The sequence below is a fragment of the Hippocampus zosterae genome, chromosome 1 (genome assembly GCF_025434085.1).
Source record: "Hippocampus zosterae strain Florida chromosome 1, ASM2543408v3, whole genome shotgun sequence".
Taxonomy (NCBI): Eukaryota; Metazoa; Chordata; class Actinopteri; order Syngnathiformes; family Syngnathidae; genus Hippocampus; species Hippocampus zosterae.
The window spans coordinates 11,176,899-11,191,023 of record NC_067451.1 but is presented as its reverse complement, the minus strand read 5'-3'; the positions used below and the strand labels follow the sequence as shown (position 1 = coordinate 11,191,023).

General features: G+C 41.5%; 1 protein-coding gene across 3 annotated transcripts; it reads left to right on the top strand.

The window, feature by feature from the left end:
- Nucleotides 1–23: 23 nt before the first annotated feature.
- kcnk4a (potassium channel, subfamily K, member 4a) lies at nucleotides 24–12,659 on the top strand. Of its 3 annotated transcripts, none has more exons than XM_052047679.1 (8): nucleotides 24–1,127; nucleotides 3,581–3,653; nucleotides 6,650–6,914; nucleotides 7,438–7,555; nucleotides 7,674–7,834; nucleotides 8,491–8,677; nucleotides 8,923–9,054; nucleotides 10,600–12,659. In XM_052047679.1, the coding sequence occupies exons 3-8, from the start codon at nucleotides 6,726–6,728 to the stop codon at nucleotides 11,556–11,558; spliced, it is 1,746 nt and encodes a 581-aa protein (XP_051903639.1). In that variant the 5' UTR covers nucleotides 24–1,127; nucleotides 3,581–3,653; nucleotides 6,650–6,725; the 3' UTR covers nucleotides 11,559–12,659. The 3 variants fall into 3 exon arrangements, with proteins under 3 accessions (XP_051903639.1, XP_051903723.1, XP_051903568.1); XM_052047763.1 differs by having other exon boundaries at nucleotides 7,438–7,609; nucleotides 8,593–8,677; XM_052047608.1 differs by having other exon boundaries at nucleotides 7,438–7,609.
- The last annotated feature ends 1,466 nt before the right edge of the window (nucleotides 12,660–14,125 follow it).

Below are 14,125 nucleotides of genomic sequence, written 5' to 3'. Positions count from 1 at the left end.
TGTGTTTGTGAAGAAGGCCAGTCATAAATTAATTTGCAATGTTTACACACACACAATTGGTCCCAGTAAGTTTAAAAATGTTTAAAAATGACTGAGGCTGTTATATTATTAAGCGATTCAAATCTAGGAACACATTTTAAATGACATGATTTTCTTGTCAAAAAGGACTCCTCTACTATTTAGCACGACTATGCTCCAATTGTACGTTATGGGTAAAATCCCCCCCGAAAAAGTGATGTTGCAAATAAAAAGACCGAGACATATGTACGTACTTGTTGTGAATAAATAATAAATTCTATCATTCTCACAATGTAGCATCATGCTTTTTAAACAGCTGAAAGACATTTTGACATCATAATACATTAGTATTCCCCCCCAAAAAATTGCAAACCAAAAGGTTTGGATCTTTGTTTAACTATACATTTAATAGCATTTGTATTATTCAACTGTCCTTTTGAATCTGTGTCTGAGTGCGATATTTTTCCTGTTGAGACACTTATTTCAAAGTGCGCGTACATCATAAAAGACTCAAAGCTGTCCAACAGGATACAATTTAGCCAATTGCAATCGCGTATTTCAAGTTTGATCATTTCACCGCTGCCTTCAGAGTCCTGTGAGGTGGCGCCTACAAAGTATTTAGAATAATCTTGATCAAACGGCTCATTTCCGACTGCCTTCTTCCCTTTTTTTTTGCCTCATGTTCCCATCTGCATTTTTTGCGGTTTCTTCACATAATCTTCACATTGTTGCTAAATTTGGCCTTGGAACTTCACTTGCTGTTTTATTTCATCAGCCATAACTCTCCCTTGGACGAGCCACTTTTTTTTTTTTTGGTTTGCCGGCCCCTCTTCCACACCCTCCCAATAAATGCGCGCGCGCACACACACACACACACACACACACACACACACACACACACACACACTTATCCATCTCAGGAAATGGCGGACCTTGTAATGTCCCCTTACTCCTCCTCCAGACTTCTCCCCCCTTTCAGAGTGATGTAGGGTCACAAGAATGGGGAAAACACCTTCCAAGGAGAAAAACACACATGCACGTTTACACTACAGAGAACGGCACACGCGTTGCGTTGGGCCACGCTGGATTCAAGTTTCACCAAAGTCAAGGTAAGACTGCGTTAACCCCGGCAGACATTTTCTTTCATTCATTCATTCATGTGGTCATAAATATTAGTTTTGAGATTCATGTTTTCTCACTTTGTATTATCGCAGAGGAATGAAGGGAAAGCAGAACTCTTGAATGCTTTTAAGTTGTCGCCCACAGATGGTCTCATTCATCATCTGCGGTTTAGTGGACACAGTGATCAGTTGTTTAGAAAGTGTTTAAAAATATGCGAGTTGCACAGCACATGCGGTTGGCGAAACATATTGCGGTTTTCTCAAGGTGGCATTTTAAAAATGAAATCCACCTGAGTTTCACTTTTTGACACCTGCACAATGTATTAAGTTGGATCAATAATGTTGCCACAAGCAAAGCAACAAGCCGTATTATCTTCTAAAGGCTTTTATTTTTTTTTCATACATTGCTTGTTATTGTGCTGGGTTTTAGCATAATAAAGATCAGAACCATTTTAAGTTTTAAATGCAATCCCTCAACCTGCTCGTCTGTTATTATCGGCAAGATAGATTGATAAATGCATCGATATTTTTATCCATTCCCCGAGGGAAGTTAAATTGTCACAGTGGCAGTTGTCACACATAATATCAAAACAGATCAATAACAAAGAATCAAAAAGACCCTTCAAGAAGAAATTCAAAGATATTGAAATCTGGTCCAAATAAGAAAAAAAAAACGGAAATATGAAAGTGTCGCACGTGAATATCATCTAATTGTGCTCCAGTTATATTTGTACAACTAGTGTAAAGTGGAAGATTATTAACTGATATGTATTTGACTTGATATGCGGAATATGTATGCACAATATTTCTATTGCACATTGACGCTTGATAGAGATTGTCAACATTCAAATCATGCAATATGAATGTGCATATCACATGCAGTGGTACCTCGACTTACAAAATTAATTGGTTCTGGAAGAAATTTCTTAACGAGAATATTTTGTACATATTTCCCATGTAAATACCCTAATTGTAGGCTTCAGAAAATTCAGAAATTAATGTTTCCTAAAGCATAAAAATGCATCAATATATGTAACAAATACATGTTACAATTAGATTATTGCACAATAAATGAGAGTTGTGCAAAATGTAAAACAAAAAACAAATTACAGAGTAAACATTTAAATTATGGTCATTTAACTTAACTGCATCCTCATTGTTTTTTGCCCCCTTTAGTTCATGTTCTTTCTCAGAAGTGTTTTTTTTTGCCTGCCGTTTTGGAAAGAACTGATCCAAGAACATTTGCTTTTGTCAACTTTTAACAATCCTTCGAAAATGTCCCAGGCAAACATAAGCATTGTGAGGGATCGCCGACTGGTAAGCACTTTTTCTGGGTGAATCACATTTACGTAAAACTATTGGAACGCTTCATGGCCCAAGGGGCGAATGATGAGGACGCTGCAATAGACACTTACCTATCTACACACAGAGACACATACGGTAGAGGTCCCTCTTAGCCAATGGGATGCCAGGATGATGCTCGGTAGTAGCCAATGGCAGAGCAGCTAGAAGTATGTTGCGTTCAGGAAACTCGGAGCTACGAGTAGCAGCCAATGTTGTATTTTTTACCTTTCTCATGTTGAAATTTCTTTGTAACTAGAGGCAATATTTTCCTGTTGAGGCATTTCGTAACTTGAAAATTTCGTATGAAGAGATGCTCATAAGTAGAGGTACAACTGTAGTGATATTCTACATTCATAGTTGAGGTTGGGGTTTTTTGTTTTTTTTTGGTTTTTAAATATGATTACAACTTGAAAAATGATCCCTCTTTGCTTTTTATTCGTGGAAATTAATGATGTAGTTCTGGCCAACCAGGCAAAGTGAGGACACTGGAATCCAGTATAAGCAAAATATTAATTTTGCAATTTATGGTTACCGTAAGTCTTTATTGTAAGCCTTCAGAGGTGCTAAAAAAAAATCTGAACTTTGCCTTACTCGGTGCATGCATGTCACGTGCACGTTTCCCCTCACTCCCGTGCTTCTTTCATGATTTGGCCCGCCGGCTCACCTGCTCCGTTGTTTATCTTTCACATGAGCTCACTGCTCACTGCTGTTTCCAACAAAAGAACTTTGCCAACTCTGCCAACCCAGAGCAGGTTTGGGACAGTGATAACTCGTGTCACAGTTGTACAAGCAAAAGGCGGGCCCACCCCATTAGCGCCGAAAACTAACAATGTGTATGACTCTGGTATATGTCAGGACATTGTCAAGGGACCATGTGGGAGACCAAGACAAGGGAGTTGAATTGGTGAGGCTAACACAGTTCAGAGTGGTGATAAAGCTCAAACTTTTTTTGTTCCGCTGTTAACGTCACAGCGTACAGCATGTAGCGGCTCACGGTTATCTAAAAACACCCGTGACAAAGACTAGTCTTGTGTTTGTCGGGCACATTGGAAGTCTTTGAATGTGCTGATGTCCAATAGAATCTTGTTTTGTTGAAGGTCCTCAGCGAAGCCCAACAGAGCTCATCAGCTGACCTAACATGGGATGAACTCCTGACTTCGGAGCCTCAAGGTAGTAATTTCTTCTTTGACGTCTGTAGTCCTGTTTGGTCAGCCATTATCTAATCAACTGAGACATGTTTTTTAACATTGAAAATATCTCGCAGCTAAAATGTCACAAAATATGTACCCGGGTTAATTATCGACTTTGTGTCTCCTAGTGGGAGAGCATATCGTTGTTTGAGTTGCAATAGTTTGGGATTTTCCGTTACAATTATTTTTCATTTTGTTTTGACTTTTGTTTTTTATTTAAATTGTTTTTAGTTATTTTTACATCAGGTTCTTATTAGTTTGTATTTTTTTCAAAAATGATTTGTTTTAGTTTATTTTTAATTAGTTTTTATATATTTTTCCTTTAAATATGGAATATTGTCAGGTACACGATTAAGAAAAAAAAATGTCAAGTAGTGTGTAATAAAGTACCATAAAGGAAACTACAATCCTCACATTTCTTTGACTTGGTATCTGTACAGACAAAAATACCAACATAAATACATACTGTAGCAGAAGAACCTCATGAAAGATATTGAGAAAGACGAAGACACTTTCGCATCATTATACTTACTTTTAGTTAATTTTGTAAGATGTAGTTTATTTTTTTGTCTTATCTAAAAAGATTTATTTTGTTAATGACAATATTTTTGTCAATTTTCATTATCTCATTCGTTCCGTTCAATACTGTATATAGATTGCCCCCCCCCCCATTTATCTCGCAATTTTTCCGAAGCTACATGCAAAAATCTGTGATAGAGAGAGACCCCGGCTTTTTTTAAACAGCTGAGTTTCTAACGACATTACACAGTCTAAATTATGAACTATGTAGTCCTCAACTGAGCGCCTCATTGTTTGCCATGAGTGCGCATGTTACACTGTTAACTCATTCAGTACCAGCCAATTCTAGACCAAGTCTGAAAAGACGTATAAAAACGTCTTTGGGAGTGAATGAGTTAAAGGTGGAATAGCAAAGAACCGTTTTTCTTATGCCTTGAAAGTCAGTTTTTGGACAGAACTTCAGTGTAGCTTTAGTGTGCCTTGTTGTTGCGGCTGTGCAAAGGTGGAAAAGTCTTATTTCATGGCTCATACGTGTAGTTTTCTGTAGGCATAAGAAAATATGTCAGACAAAGTAGCAGCTGTTTTTTTTTTAGGTCAAATAAGAAGCATTTGATTGACAGTTGGGTTCCATCTTAAGGAAACATGGTATTTCCTTCCACAGCTATGCGGGATGACTGTTAGATCCACTGAGCAAAAAAGACGCTTTCTCTTTGAGGCCACTTTTAGACTGCCTGGAGGAAATCAAGACCTGTTGTAAATGTCTTTGAACAAGAAACTAATTACAAGCAGCATAAAACAAATATGGTATCAAGCACGTCATAGCAGGGGAAAGGTGTAAATACTGTACCTAATTTTCCAACCATCGATGTGAAATTGGATCATTTCCAGCAGCACACAGGTTGAGAATCACTGTCTTAAGTGACCAACGCGTCACAACGGCTTCCTCCCACTGTATTTTACTATTCTTTTGGCTGGTGTCTTTTCATTGTGAAACCAAACCATAGTGTGAGAAAAAAGAAGGCTCCCATGGAGGCTGTAACGTAAATCGCTCACCTGCAAAATGAATCAACGGGCAATGCCAGTGCTATCTCGGATCTTTAAAGGAAGTTTCGAACAAATCCTGAGTTTCCTCGCTGAGGAAATGCAAACAGAACGTGATTAGCAATCATCCATTTTTCTTATCCTCATCTGGGTCATGGTTGACATGGACTGACTTTGGGTTTGGGTGAGAAGAAAGATACACCCCGGACAGGTCACCAGTCAATCGAAGGACACATAGACAATAATAATAATAATTCAAATTGACCATTTTGAATTGTCTATGAACCTATCCAGCATTTTTGGGAATGTGTGAAGAAAAAAGGAAAAACCAAGCCAACAAGCATTCACACTCAAATTCACAATTTAGTCGAAGATGCCGCGTAAAATCACTTGTTCATGTCCTGGCGTGCAGCTCCTCCTTTAAGCTCCTCTCGCTATCACGAATACTGAATATGCTTAAATTTTTTTCTTTGCAATATTACGTTCTGTGCATCCCCACTCTGCTAACCGTTGTGTTCTGATTGGTATTGCATTTGTGGAAGATGGATTAAGCATAAAAATTCACCCATTTTCAATCCGTCTCAGGCTGTCAACTGGAAATGAAATCACAGTCTCGGAGGGCTCAGGCAACGACCAATCACAGCTCACCTGTTTTCTGAAGCTGAACCAAGTTTTCTGGGTTTGGTCGTGTGACATTTGCAACCTCAGCCCTTCAGCCACGGGTGTCAAAGTCAAGGCCCGGGGGGCAGATCTGGCCCGCCACATCATTTTATGTGGCCCACGAAAGCAATTTAAGCATGTCAACTTCACTGATGCTTGCTAAAGACTGAAGCAAAATTTCATTTGTCATATACAATGTAATAATTACAATGTTTGAACAATCCATTATTCTTGACTTCTGATATCAAAACTAGTTATCCATCTATTTGTTGTTCGCTGTGTATGTAATATTTGGAGGTGGTTACACATTGATATGGTTTTACAGCAAGTGGCAGTACACAACAAAATGGCCGCCCCAAATGATGCAGTTGACAGCCTTAAAGTGTATTCATTGGGCTTGTGAGAGGAGCCACAAAGAGGAGATCAAGACACAAACAAGGGTTTTACATTACATATTTTTCTATTTTGGCTTCGGTTCCACAGAAAAAAAAAAACATCAATAGGTGCGTTTGTCTGTACTGAAGTCCAAATAGATGAGAGTTCACTTTGGGGTGAAATTTCCATATCGGTATGACATCATCAATGTGTGACTTCTCACCTTGCGTTCATGGGAACATCCTTATTGGACTCGGCTTCCTGCCAGTGCAGCCCTGGCGTGACGCACACACGCATAAATAAGTCAGCCTGCCAAAAGCACCCGTGTTGCATGTTTACACGTAAAGCGGCCTCTAAAAGGAACTTCCTGTTTATGACCAGCTGTGCCCCAAGTGTATCCTGAGTGCGAGCGTCGCCACATCCCCCGACCTCTAACCCCGGTGGGGGGGCGGACATCATGCGCTGTACCACGGTCCTGGCCCTCTTATTCGGTGTGGTGCTGTACCTGGGCATGGGAGCGCTGGTCTTCCAGAACCTGGAGGCATCCGAGGAGTACGACAAGTTCCAGGAGCTGCTTGCCACCAAGAACAACTTCCTGAGCAATCACATCTGTGTGAGCGAACCAGAATTCTACGAGCTGGTGAAGGTATCGGAGGACTCGTTAATGCACCGTACTTACATCATGTCAGTCGCGCACACGCAAACATAAGCGACATGAAGACAGTGTCTGCTCAAATGTTGGGATTTGATTAATTTTTCCACTTACTTTGAGCCTTTTCATAAACATTCCCACATGTACCAAAATTCGGTATTTGGCAATTTTCACAATTTTAATAATTGATTGGTTAGTGTCAATGCACAGCATATATATTTTTTATTTTCGATTGAATATGTGTGTTTATAAATTGTTTGTGCTAAAAAAAGGTTGCCGATTTTAACTAATTGTTGTGCATATGATTACATTTGAAAAAATTTGTTTTTGAATACCTTTACTTGTTTTTAATTGATTTGGTTTTTTAAAGTATTAAAACATTTAATGTTTTCAATGGTGTATACATATATATACACAGTACATTGTTTTTTAAATGATGTTACACAGCTTTTATTGTATTTAAATTATATATATAGAGAGCGAGAGAGAAATGATATGTTTTGTGTATGTCACCCAGGGAGTTGCATCTGCGGTGGAAGCGGGCCTGGAGGTGGACAGCCTGTCCACCAACTTCACCACGCGCTGGGACGTGGCCTCCGCCTTCTTTTTCTGCGGCGCCATCATCACCACCATAGGCACGCTTAACCCTTTCAGAGACAGCGCTTACTACAGTGGACAGCTCATAAAGGGTGACACCTTACCAACATCCCAGCTGTTATGTCCTTGTGACTTCCATCGTCTACCCTCCTCTAGGTTTCGGGAACCTGTCTCCTCGCACGTGGTACGGCCAGCTGTTCTGCTTATGCTACGCCCTGGTGGGCATTCCCATGTTCGGCATCCTGCTGGCCGGAGTTGGCGATCACATGGGCACCGTGCTGCGCAGGGCCGTAGCCAAGATTGAGACCCTTTTTCTGGTGAGCGGGGTTCTATTTTGCTCGGGAATCAAATGTTAGGTCTCGTGAGCCCTTTAGGTTGACAAACTTTTTGCACTCATAAAAGAATTTTCACCTGTGGCGGCAGCACTTCATACACTACACTCTGTGTATTTTGAATTTAGCAGAAGCTAACACTGTTAAGTGATACGAATCATTCCACAAAACTCAATGCAGCTGTGCTTACCTTTTGGCTGTGACATGAAAACTCCTTTGTCACAACCGTCGGGGGTGTGAGTGTTTCAGTCACTTGAAAGTGGCTCTTGATCTTCAATACTCATAACAGATCACTTCATGACAGAGATCCTGATCAGATCATGATCGATTATTGCACAAAAGTTTATTCAAGCATAAATTTTCAGAAACTGGCAAATTGCTAAATATTTTACTTGGTCGCGTTTTTTTCACACTTGACTCCACTTTTGTATTTAGACAGGGCTATGGCGGCATCTGGTGGCATCTTGGGGCTTTTCAGAATCAGCCCAAAACTGCAAATTGATCTTGCTTTTCATAGGTTCTATAGAGAAGCAAAATACAATGAAAGAAAAAAAAGTTTTTGCATCATTAGCAACTTCCTCATGAGGACATTTATCGCTTGTGTGTGTTTTCTGCCGTTTGTGTGCGCATGCGTGCGTTAGAAGCGTCAAGTGCGTCCCACCACGGTGCGCGTGATCTCTGCCGTGCTGTCCATCCTCATCGGCTGCCTCATCTTCCTGGCCGTGCCCACGGTTTTCTTTCAGAAGTCGGAGGGCTGGTCCTTCCTGGAGTCACTCTACTTTGTGGTCATCACGCTCACCACGGTGGGCTTTGGAGACTACGTGCCGGGTGGGAACACTCGCACATGTCCGACTGTGGAAGTTGCTGTGGCAATTTTCTTTATTCAAACATCTTTTCATGCGCATTCGATAAAAGATTACCAAAAAAAAAAAAAACTAACAAATGCAAACTAGATGTTCATGTGATCATCAAAAACACAGCAAAAAATGTCCCAAGAGACAAAATTAGAATTGGTGAGAGGTTGCCTTAAAAAATATTAATAGATCTGTGTGTGTTTATGTGCGTGTGTCCAGATGGTAGTCACGCTGGCGGGCTGTTCTTCAAACCTCTCGTGTGGTTGTGGATCGTGTTCGGTCTGGCCTACTTTGCCTCCATCCTCACCATGATTGGCAACTGGCTGCGTGTGCTCTCCAAAAGGACCCGCGCTGAGGCGAGACACACAGATGCGCGCACACAAATATCAAATTTATCTTCTTAATTCTGATTCATGTAGTTTTTTGTTCAAATCTTTTGAATTTGTTTTTGAACTCCTCCAACGATTTACTCATTTTCAGGTCCGTTTCAAGCTTATTCCACACATTGACACCTCTTACTGATACACACCTTTGCTTGATGTTTGTTCTTGTTCTTGATTTTTTGGTATTAATTAGCACCCCTTAGATCAAGGATGGGCAATTATTTTCCCAGGGGGGCCAAATGAGAAACAGAAAATATTGTGGAGGGCCGGGCCAAAAGTTATAAATAGAAATAGAAAATAAAGAAGATGGCACAATGTCTTTGTATGCCAGTAATAATGTAACATTTTCCTCCACCATCACACTCCGCATCGGTTCTCCTCAAGGATGTGTAATGAGCCCCCTGTTGTTCACGCTCTACACATTTGACTGCTCTCCGACTGTTATTAGCGGTCCAGTTTGCGGAAAGTTTTTAACATGATAACAATCAAACCATTCTATGAAATGTTCTTTTACTCGAGCCACAAGCAATTCACTCTGAGCATGGAAATTGCCAGAATGGGACTGAGTAAGAATCGCTTCCTTGTTTTTCAAAGTCTCGTAGATTTGAGTCTTTCCGACTCCAGGCGTCTCCTGAATGTTTTGTACTTTGTTACCCGCTTTGTTTAATCAGATACATATCACTTTCCCTTCCATGGCCATTACTCTCTCCCTCTTTCTTCGTCTTCCCCTCCCTCCCTGTGCTCTGCAACTTGTAGTAACTGCGCCACCTTATGATGAAATACCTGTCATTACAAGTCCAAACGAAATGAATGTAATCAAACCTTAATTGTGCACCAATCTTCGGTGGGCCGGATTAAAAAGACCAACGGGCCGGATCCGGCCCGCGGGCCGTAGTTTGCCTTAGATTATAACAGCTCTCTCTAATTTCAAAAAGCTTCTGGATATTTTGGCAACGGGGATTATGTGCTTTATACATTAATTGGGTGATTTTGAAGTCAACCAGGTCGTAGAATTTCATTGTGTTTAATTTGATGATTTAATTTTATGATTTGTGGGTTCTATATATTTAGACCTATTGATTATTCTGATTGCTTTTTTTTGTAGTCTTAAAATTCCATATCATTCAGTACGAGCCAATTCGGGACCAAGTCTGAAAAGACGTTTAAAAGCGTCTTTGGGAGTGAATGAGTTCATATAAGTCATCTTTCATTATCATTCTACATTTTTCAACAACGTATTGTAGATTTTTCATCAATAGCATTCTAGATCCTTCAGTGTTGTTCAATATCATTCCATATCATTCCACGATTCCATATCATTCTCTATTTTTCAATATATTCCATGTCCATCAACTTGATTCCATTCCATTCAATATAATTCCAACAAATTCCATATTTTTATTTCACCTTCCAGCATTTACATGCAATTTCCCCAGAGATTCCATTTTCTCGGTCATCGATTTGTTGTCAATCTATTTTCAACACATGAAATAAGTTGCATGTTTCTTGTCACATCAGATGGAGGAGCTGCGCGCTCACGCCACCGACTGGACGCAGAACATGTCCAAGGACTTCCGCATCCCCAACCCTCTGGAGTTCAATGACCCGTTCCTCCTGCAGCGCCGGCGCTGGAAGCGTAGCGAGCGCCGCCGCATCCGACGCGGAGCCCAGGTCACGCTGGGCTACTGGGCCCGGGGGGGCCCCGAGAACGGACATCTCCCCGGCCATTGGGCCGGGCTGTCGAGCTCGATGAGTCGGCTGGAGGGGCGCGGATCCTCCCTGGAGAGGAGGATGAGGACCAAGCCGATGGAGAGGCTTCCCGTTGGCAGCGGCACAATGCCGAGGGCAAAGCCGCCCGAGCTGTCTGCAGCTTTGCGTCAACAGATGGCGCATCACTCCTTACCTCACCTGCTCACGCGTTCCTTCTCCCTCCCCGCGGCTCCGTCCGCCTCCGAGCTGGACTCCCCTGAAGCCGTCATACTCGATGGTTCCCACTCAGGTTCGGACTTCGACTCCAGATCCGACATCTCCTCATCGTCTTCATCCTTCTCAGATCTTCGGAAACTCCGGGCTCACCGCACGCTCGAAGCGGAAGGAGACAAAATGAACCCCGAGGAGGAGGCGAGATGTGGTGAAAACAAAGCCTCGCCTGATCCGAGTTCCCTCCCCCCTTCACCTTCTCTTGCTCCCTACTCCACGGGCCTTCTGGACTTCTTCGGCGAGAACCTGGCGTACATCGATGAGTCGTCGGACACGCTGAGTGAGCGCGGCGACGATAGGAGGCGGCGACCGCACAAACCCAAGCGGAAGAGCGTGAAGAACGTCAGGAGGGTTTCGAAGCACGAGTGGAGCTCAAAGCACGCGAGGAGGCCCGGCGAGGACTTGCAGCCACCGTCCAATCCACCCACGCCGCCTCCGGACTCGCTGTTGTCGTCGTCACTGACTTGCAGGGATTCTTCGCAGACGCTTTGACGTCCACTCCTCTCCTGCTTCTGAAGAAACAGTTTCTTTACGACTTGCCAGCGACTTTAGAGCAGGTCATGGTAATCTGTGACGGTTGAATGGAAGCAAGTCTCTTCTTGATTGTTCAAGACGTTTCACCTTTTATCCAAAAGGCTTATTCAGTTCTAAGTTTTGCCCAAATTTCCCTCAAATAATGCAAATTTTTTTATGCAAACCAAAAAAAGTATTTTCTTTGGTCTGATGAATGCCAATATTTTATCTTATCTTGATTGGGATTTTTTTAATCTTTATTCATTTGTAATACTATGAGCTGTAAATAATTCCTATATATAGATATTTTTTGCACACTATATGTTCATACTGTATGTACAGTGTGTGTATGTGTTTCATTACATTAATGCACAGGTGTCAAACCAAAGGCCCGCGGGTCAGATCTGGCCGGCCACATCATTTTATGTAGACCGCGAAAGCAGCTCAAACGTGTACTTACATGATCCTTTCTAAAATGTCGACCAAAATTTTAAATTCTCATCTGTGACAAATAAGGGAGATATTCTCAGCATTTTCTTGTTACCAAACCCCACATGATAGCAACAATAGTTGAATCAACAGTTATTCTTGACTTCTGTTTTCAAGTAAAACATGAAATTGACACTCCTGCATTAATGTATATGTCCATGCCAAATGTCAGTTGTTAAGAAACGACTCCTTGGTGGCCAATTTAAAAATCTAAAATTTACAATTGACTATTTTAGGATTAAAGCTGAAATGTCTTCACCAACCAAGAAGAATCCAAATACTGTACCTCCGTTCAGCCTAAACAAAAAACTTTTGAATGTTTGAGCTCTGAGGCTTCACCCACGTGTCTTAGTGATGTCACCTTTTTCAGTCCAAAGCATTTTTTTTTAAATTATTGAACTATTTAAGTTCAAGTTAGACATATATGAGTGGTCAAGTGGTTAGCACGCCTTCCTCACACATCAGAGGTTTGAGATGGGGTTTGCCTTTTGCCGAATCAAACAGGTTTTCTTAAAATTTCTTAAAATGTGTGTGACTGAGCCCTTCTGCGCTTGCGACAATTTACATATTAAACTCATTCACTGCCATTGACATTTATTTTCGTCAACTGGAAACGAAACATTTACTGTCGCTGATAAATCCAGAGGGTCTCCCGCTGCTTGTCGATGAAATCCGCTCATTAACAGAACTGTAGTGGCATACATTCTCCAGTAGATGGCAGTGTGGCATCGCTTTGCATTTGATATGAAGTTTTTGAGTTAGAAGATGGAGGTTCGAGAGTAAATCTCGACTTGTCATTTCGATTATGTGGGAGGAGGAAATTGCAAAAAACTCCTCTGTGAACTCCGCCGCCGCTTCGGTCTAGGCTAAGAGCATCTCGCTTACTCACGGCCTCAAACATGCTAACGAGAGAAGAGAGGAGGAGGCCAGTGACACTCTCGTCCAAGTCGGCCGCACATTTCATCATCCGCTGACAGCGGCTTGGGAAAGTCACCAGGGCCCTGACACTTGATGAATGTTTTAACGTTCACATTGACGCTGTCGTCTTTTGTTGTATGTGTCGACACTGAACGGCAATGTGCCTTGACTAAATACTGACTAGAACTTTGGTATTTTATGGCATAGGAAGGGCCTTTTTTTTTAACAAGCTGCAATAAAGCATCTCCTTCAAGCTCCGCGCCAGCACGCCCTCATGTGTTTAAAAATGGAATTTGTGTGGCTTTGGGCCTGCGCCGGTCGGCTGGCTTCCTCTGCAGCCTGCAATAATGCTGAGGCCACAAGATGTGCCTCCTCACGCTCCGGTTTTGCCGTTGTATAACTTTTACATTTTGTCTTTATGGAGCTGGAGCTTTAATTCAGTCTCCTGGGGGGAAAGAGAAAAAAAAAAGACTGGGAAGCACGGTGGTCTAGTAGTAAACATGTATGCCTTTTCAGTTTTGAGGTTGGGGATTCAAATCAAAGGTCTGGCCTTTCGATGTGTTTGTTTTTGGGGGTTTTTTTTCTCCAGGACATCAACACATTCCACGCACCTATGCATGCATTCGTTTTGCTAGCAAGAGGAGCGTCAAGAATGAGCTGCGTGCTAAGATAAAATACATACTGTACGTGTCGCTGAAGACTCTAAATTGTCCATAGGCATTAACGTGACACTGAATCCTTTTTCGTAGGTTCAAAGTAAAGTTAGCGTTTCAAATGGTTTTCAAAGTACAGTTATGGTTTCAAATTAGTTTTAGGGTTTGATTTTGCAGTTATGGTTTCTAGCCATATTTTGAATCTATTAGGGTTTAAGTACAATTTTGGCTTCAAAATAAGGTTTCAAAGTAGGATTCTAGTTTCTAATAAGTATTGGGATTAAAATTAGTGTTTCAAAGTTCAGTCAGGGTTTCATACTAGGGTTAGGGTTTCAAAGACGTTGCAGAGTTGGGTTACAAAGTACAGATAGAGTTTTAAAGAAGGGTTAAGGTTGCAAAGTGAGGTTGTAGATTAGGGGTGCAAATTAGGTTTATGCTTTCAAATTGTAGTTAGGGTTTCAAAGTAAGGTTTGAAATTAGAGTTTG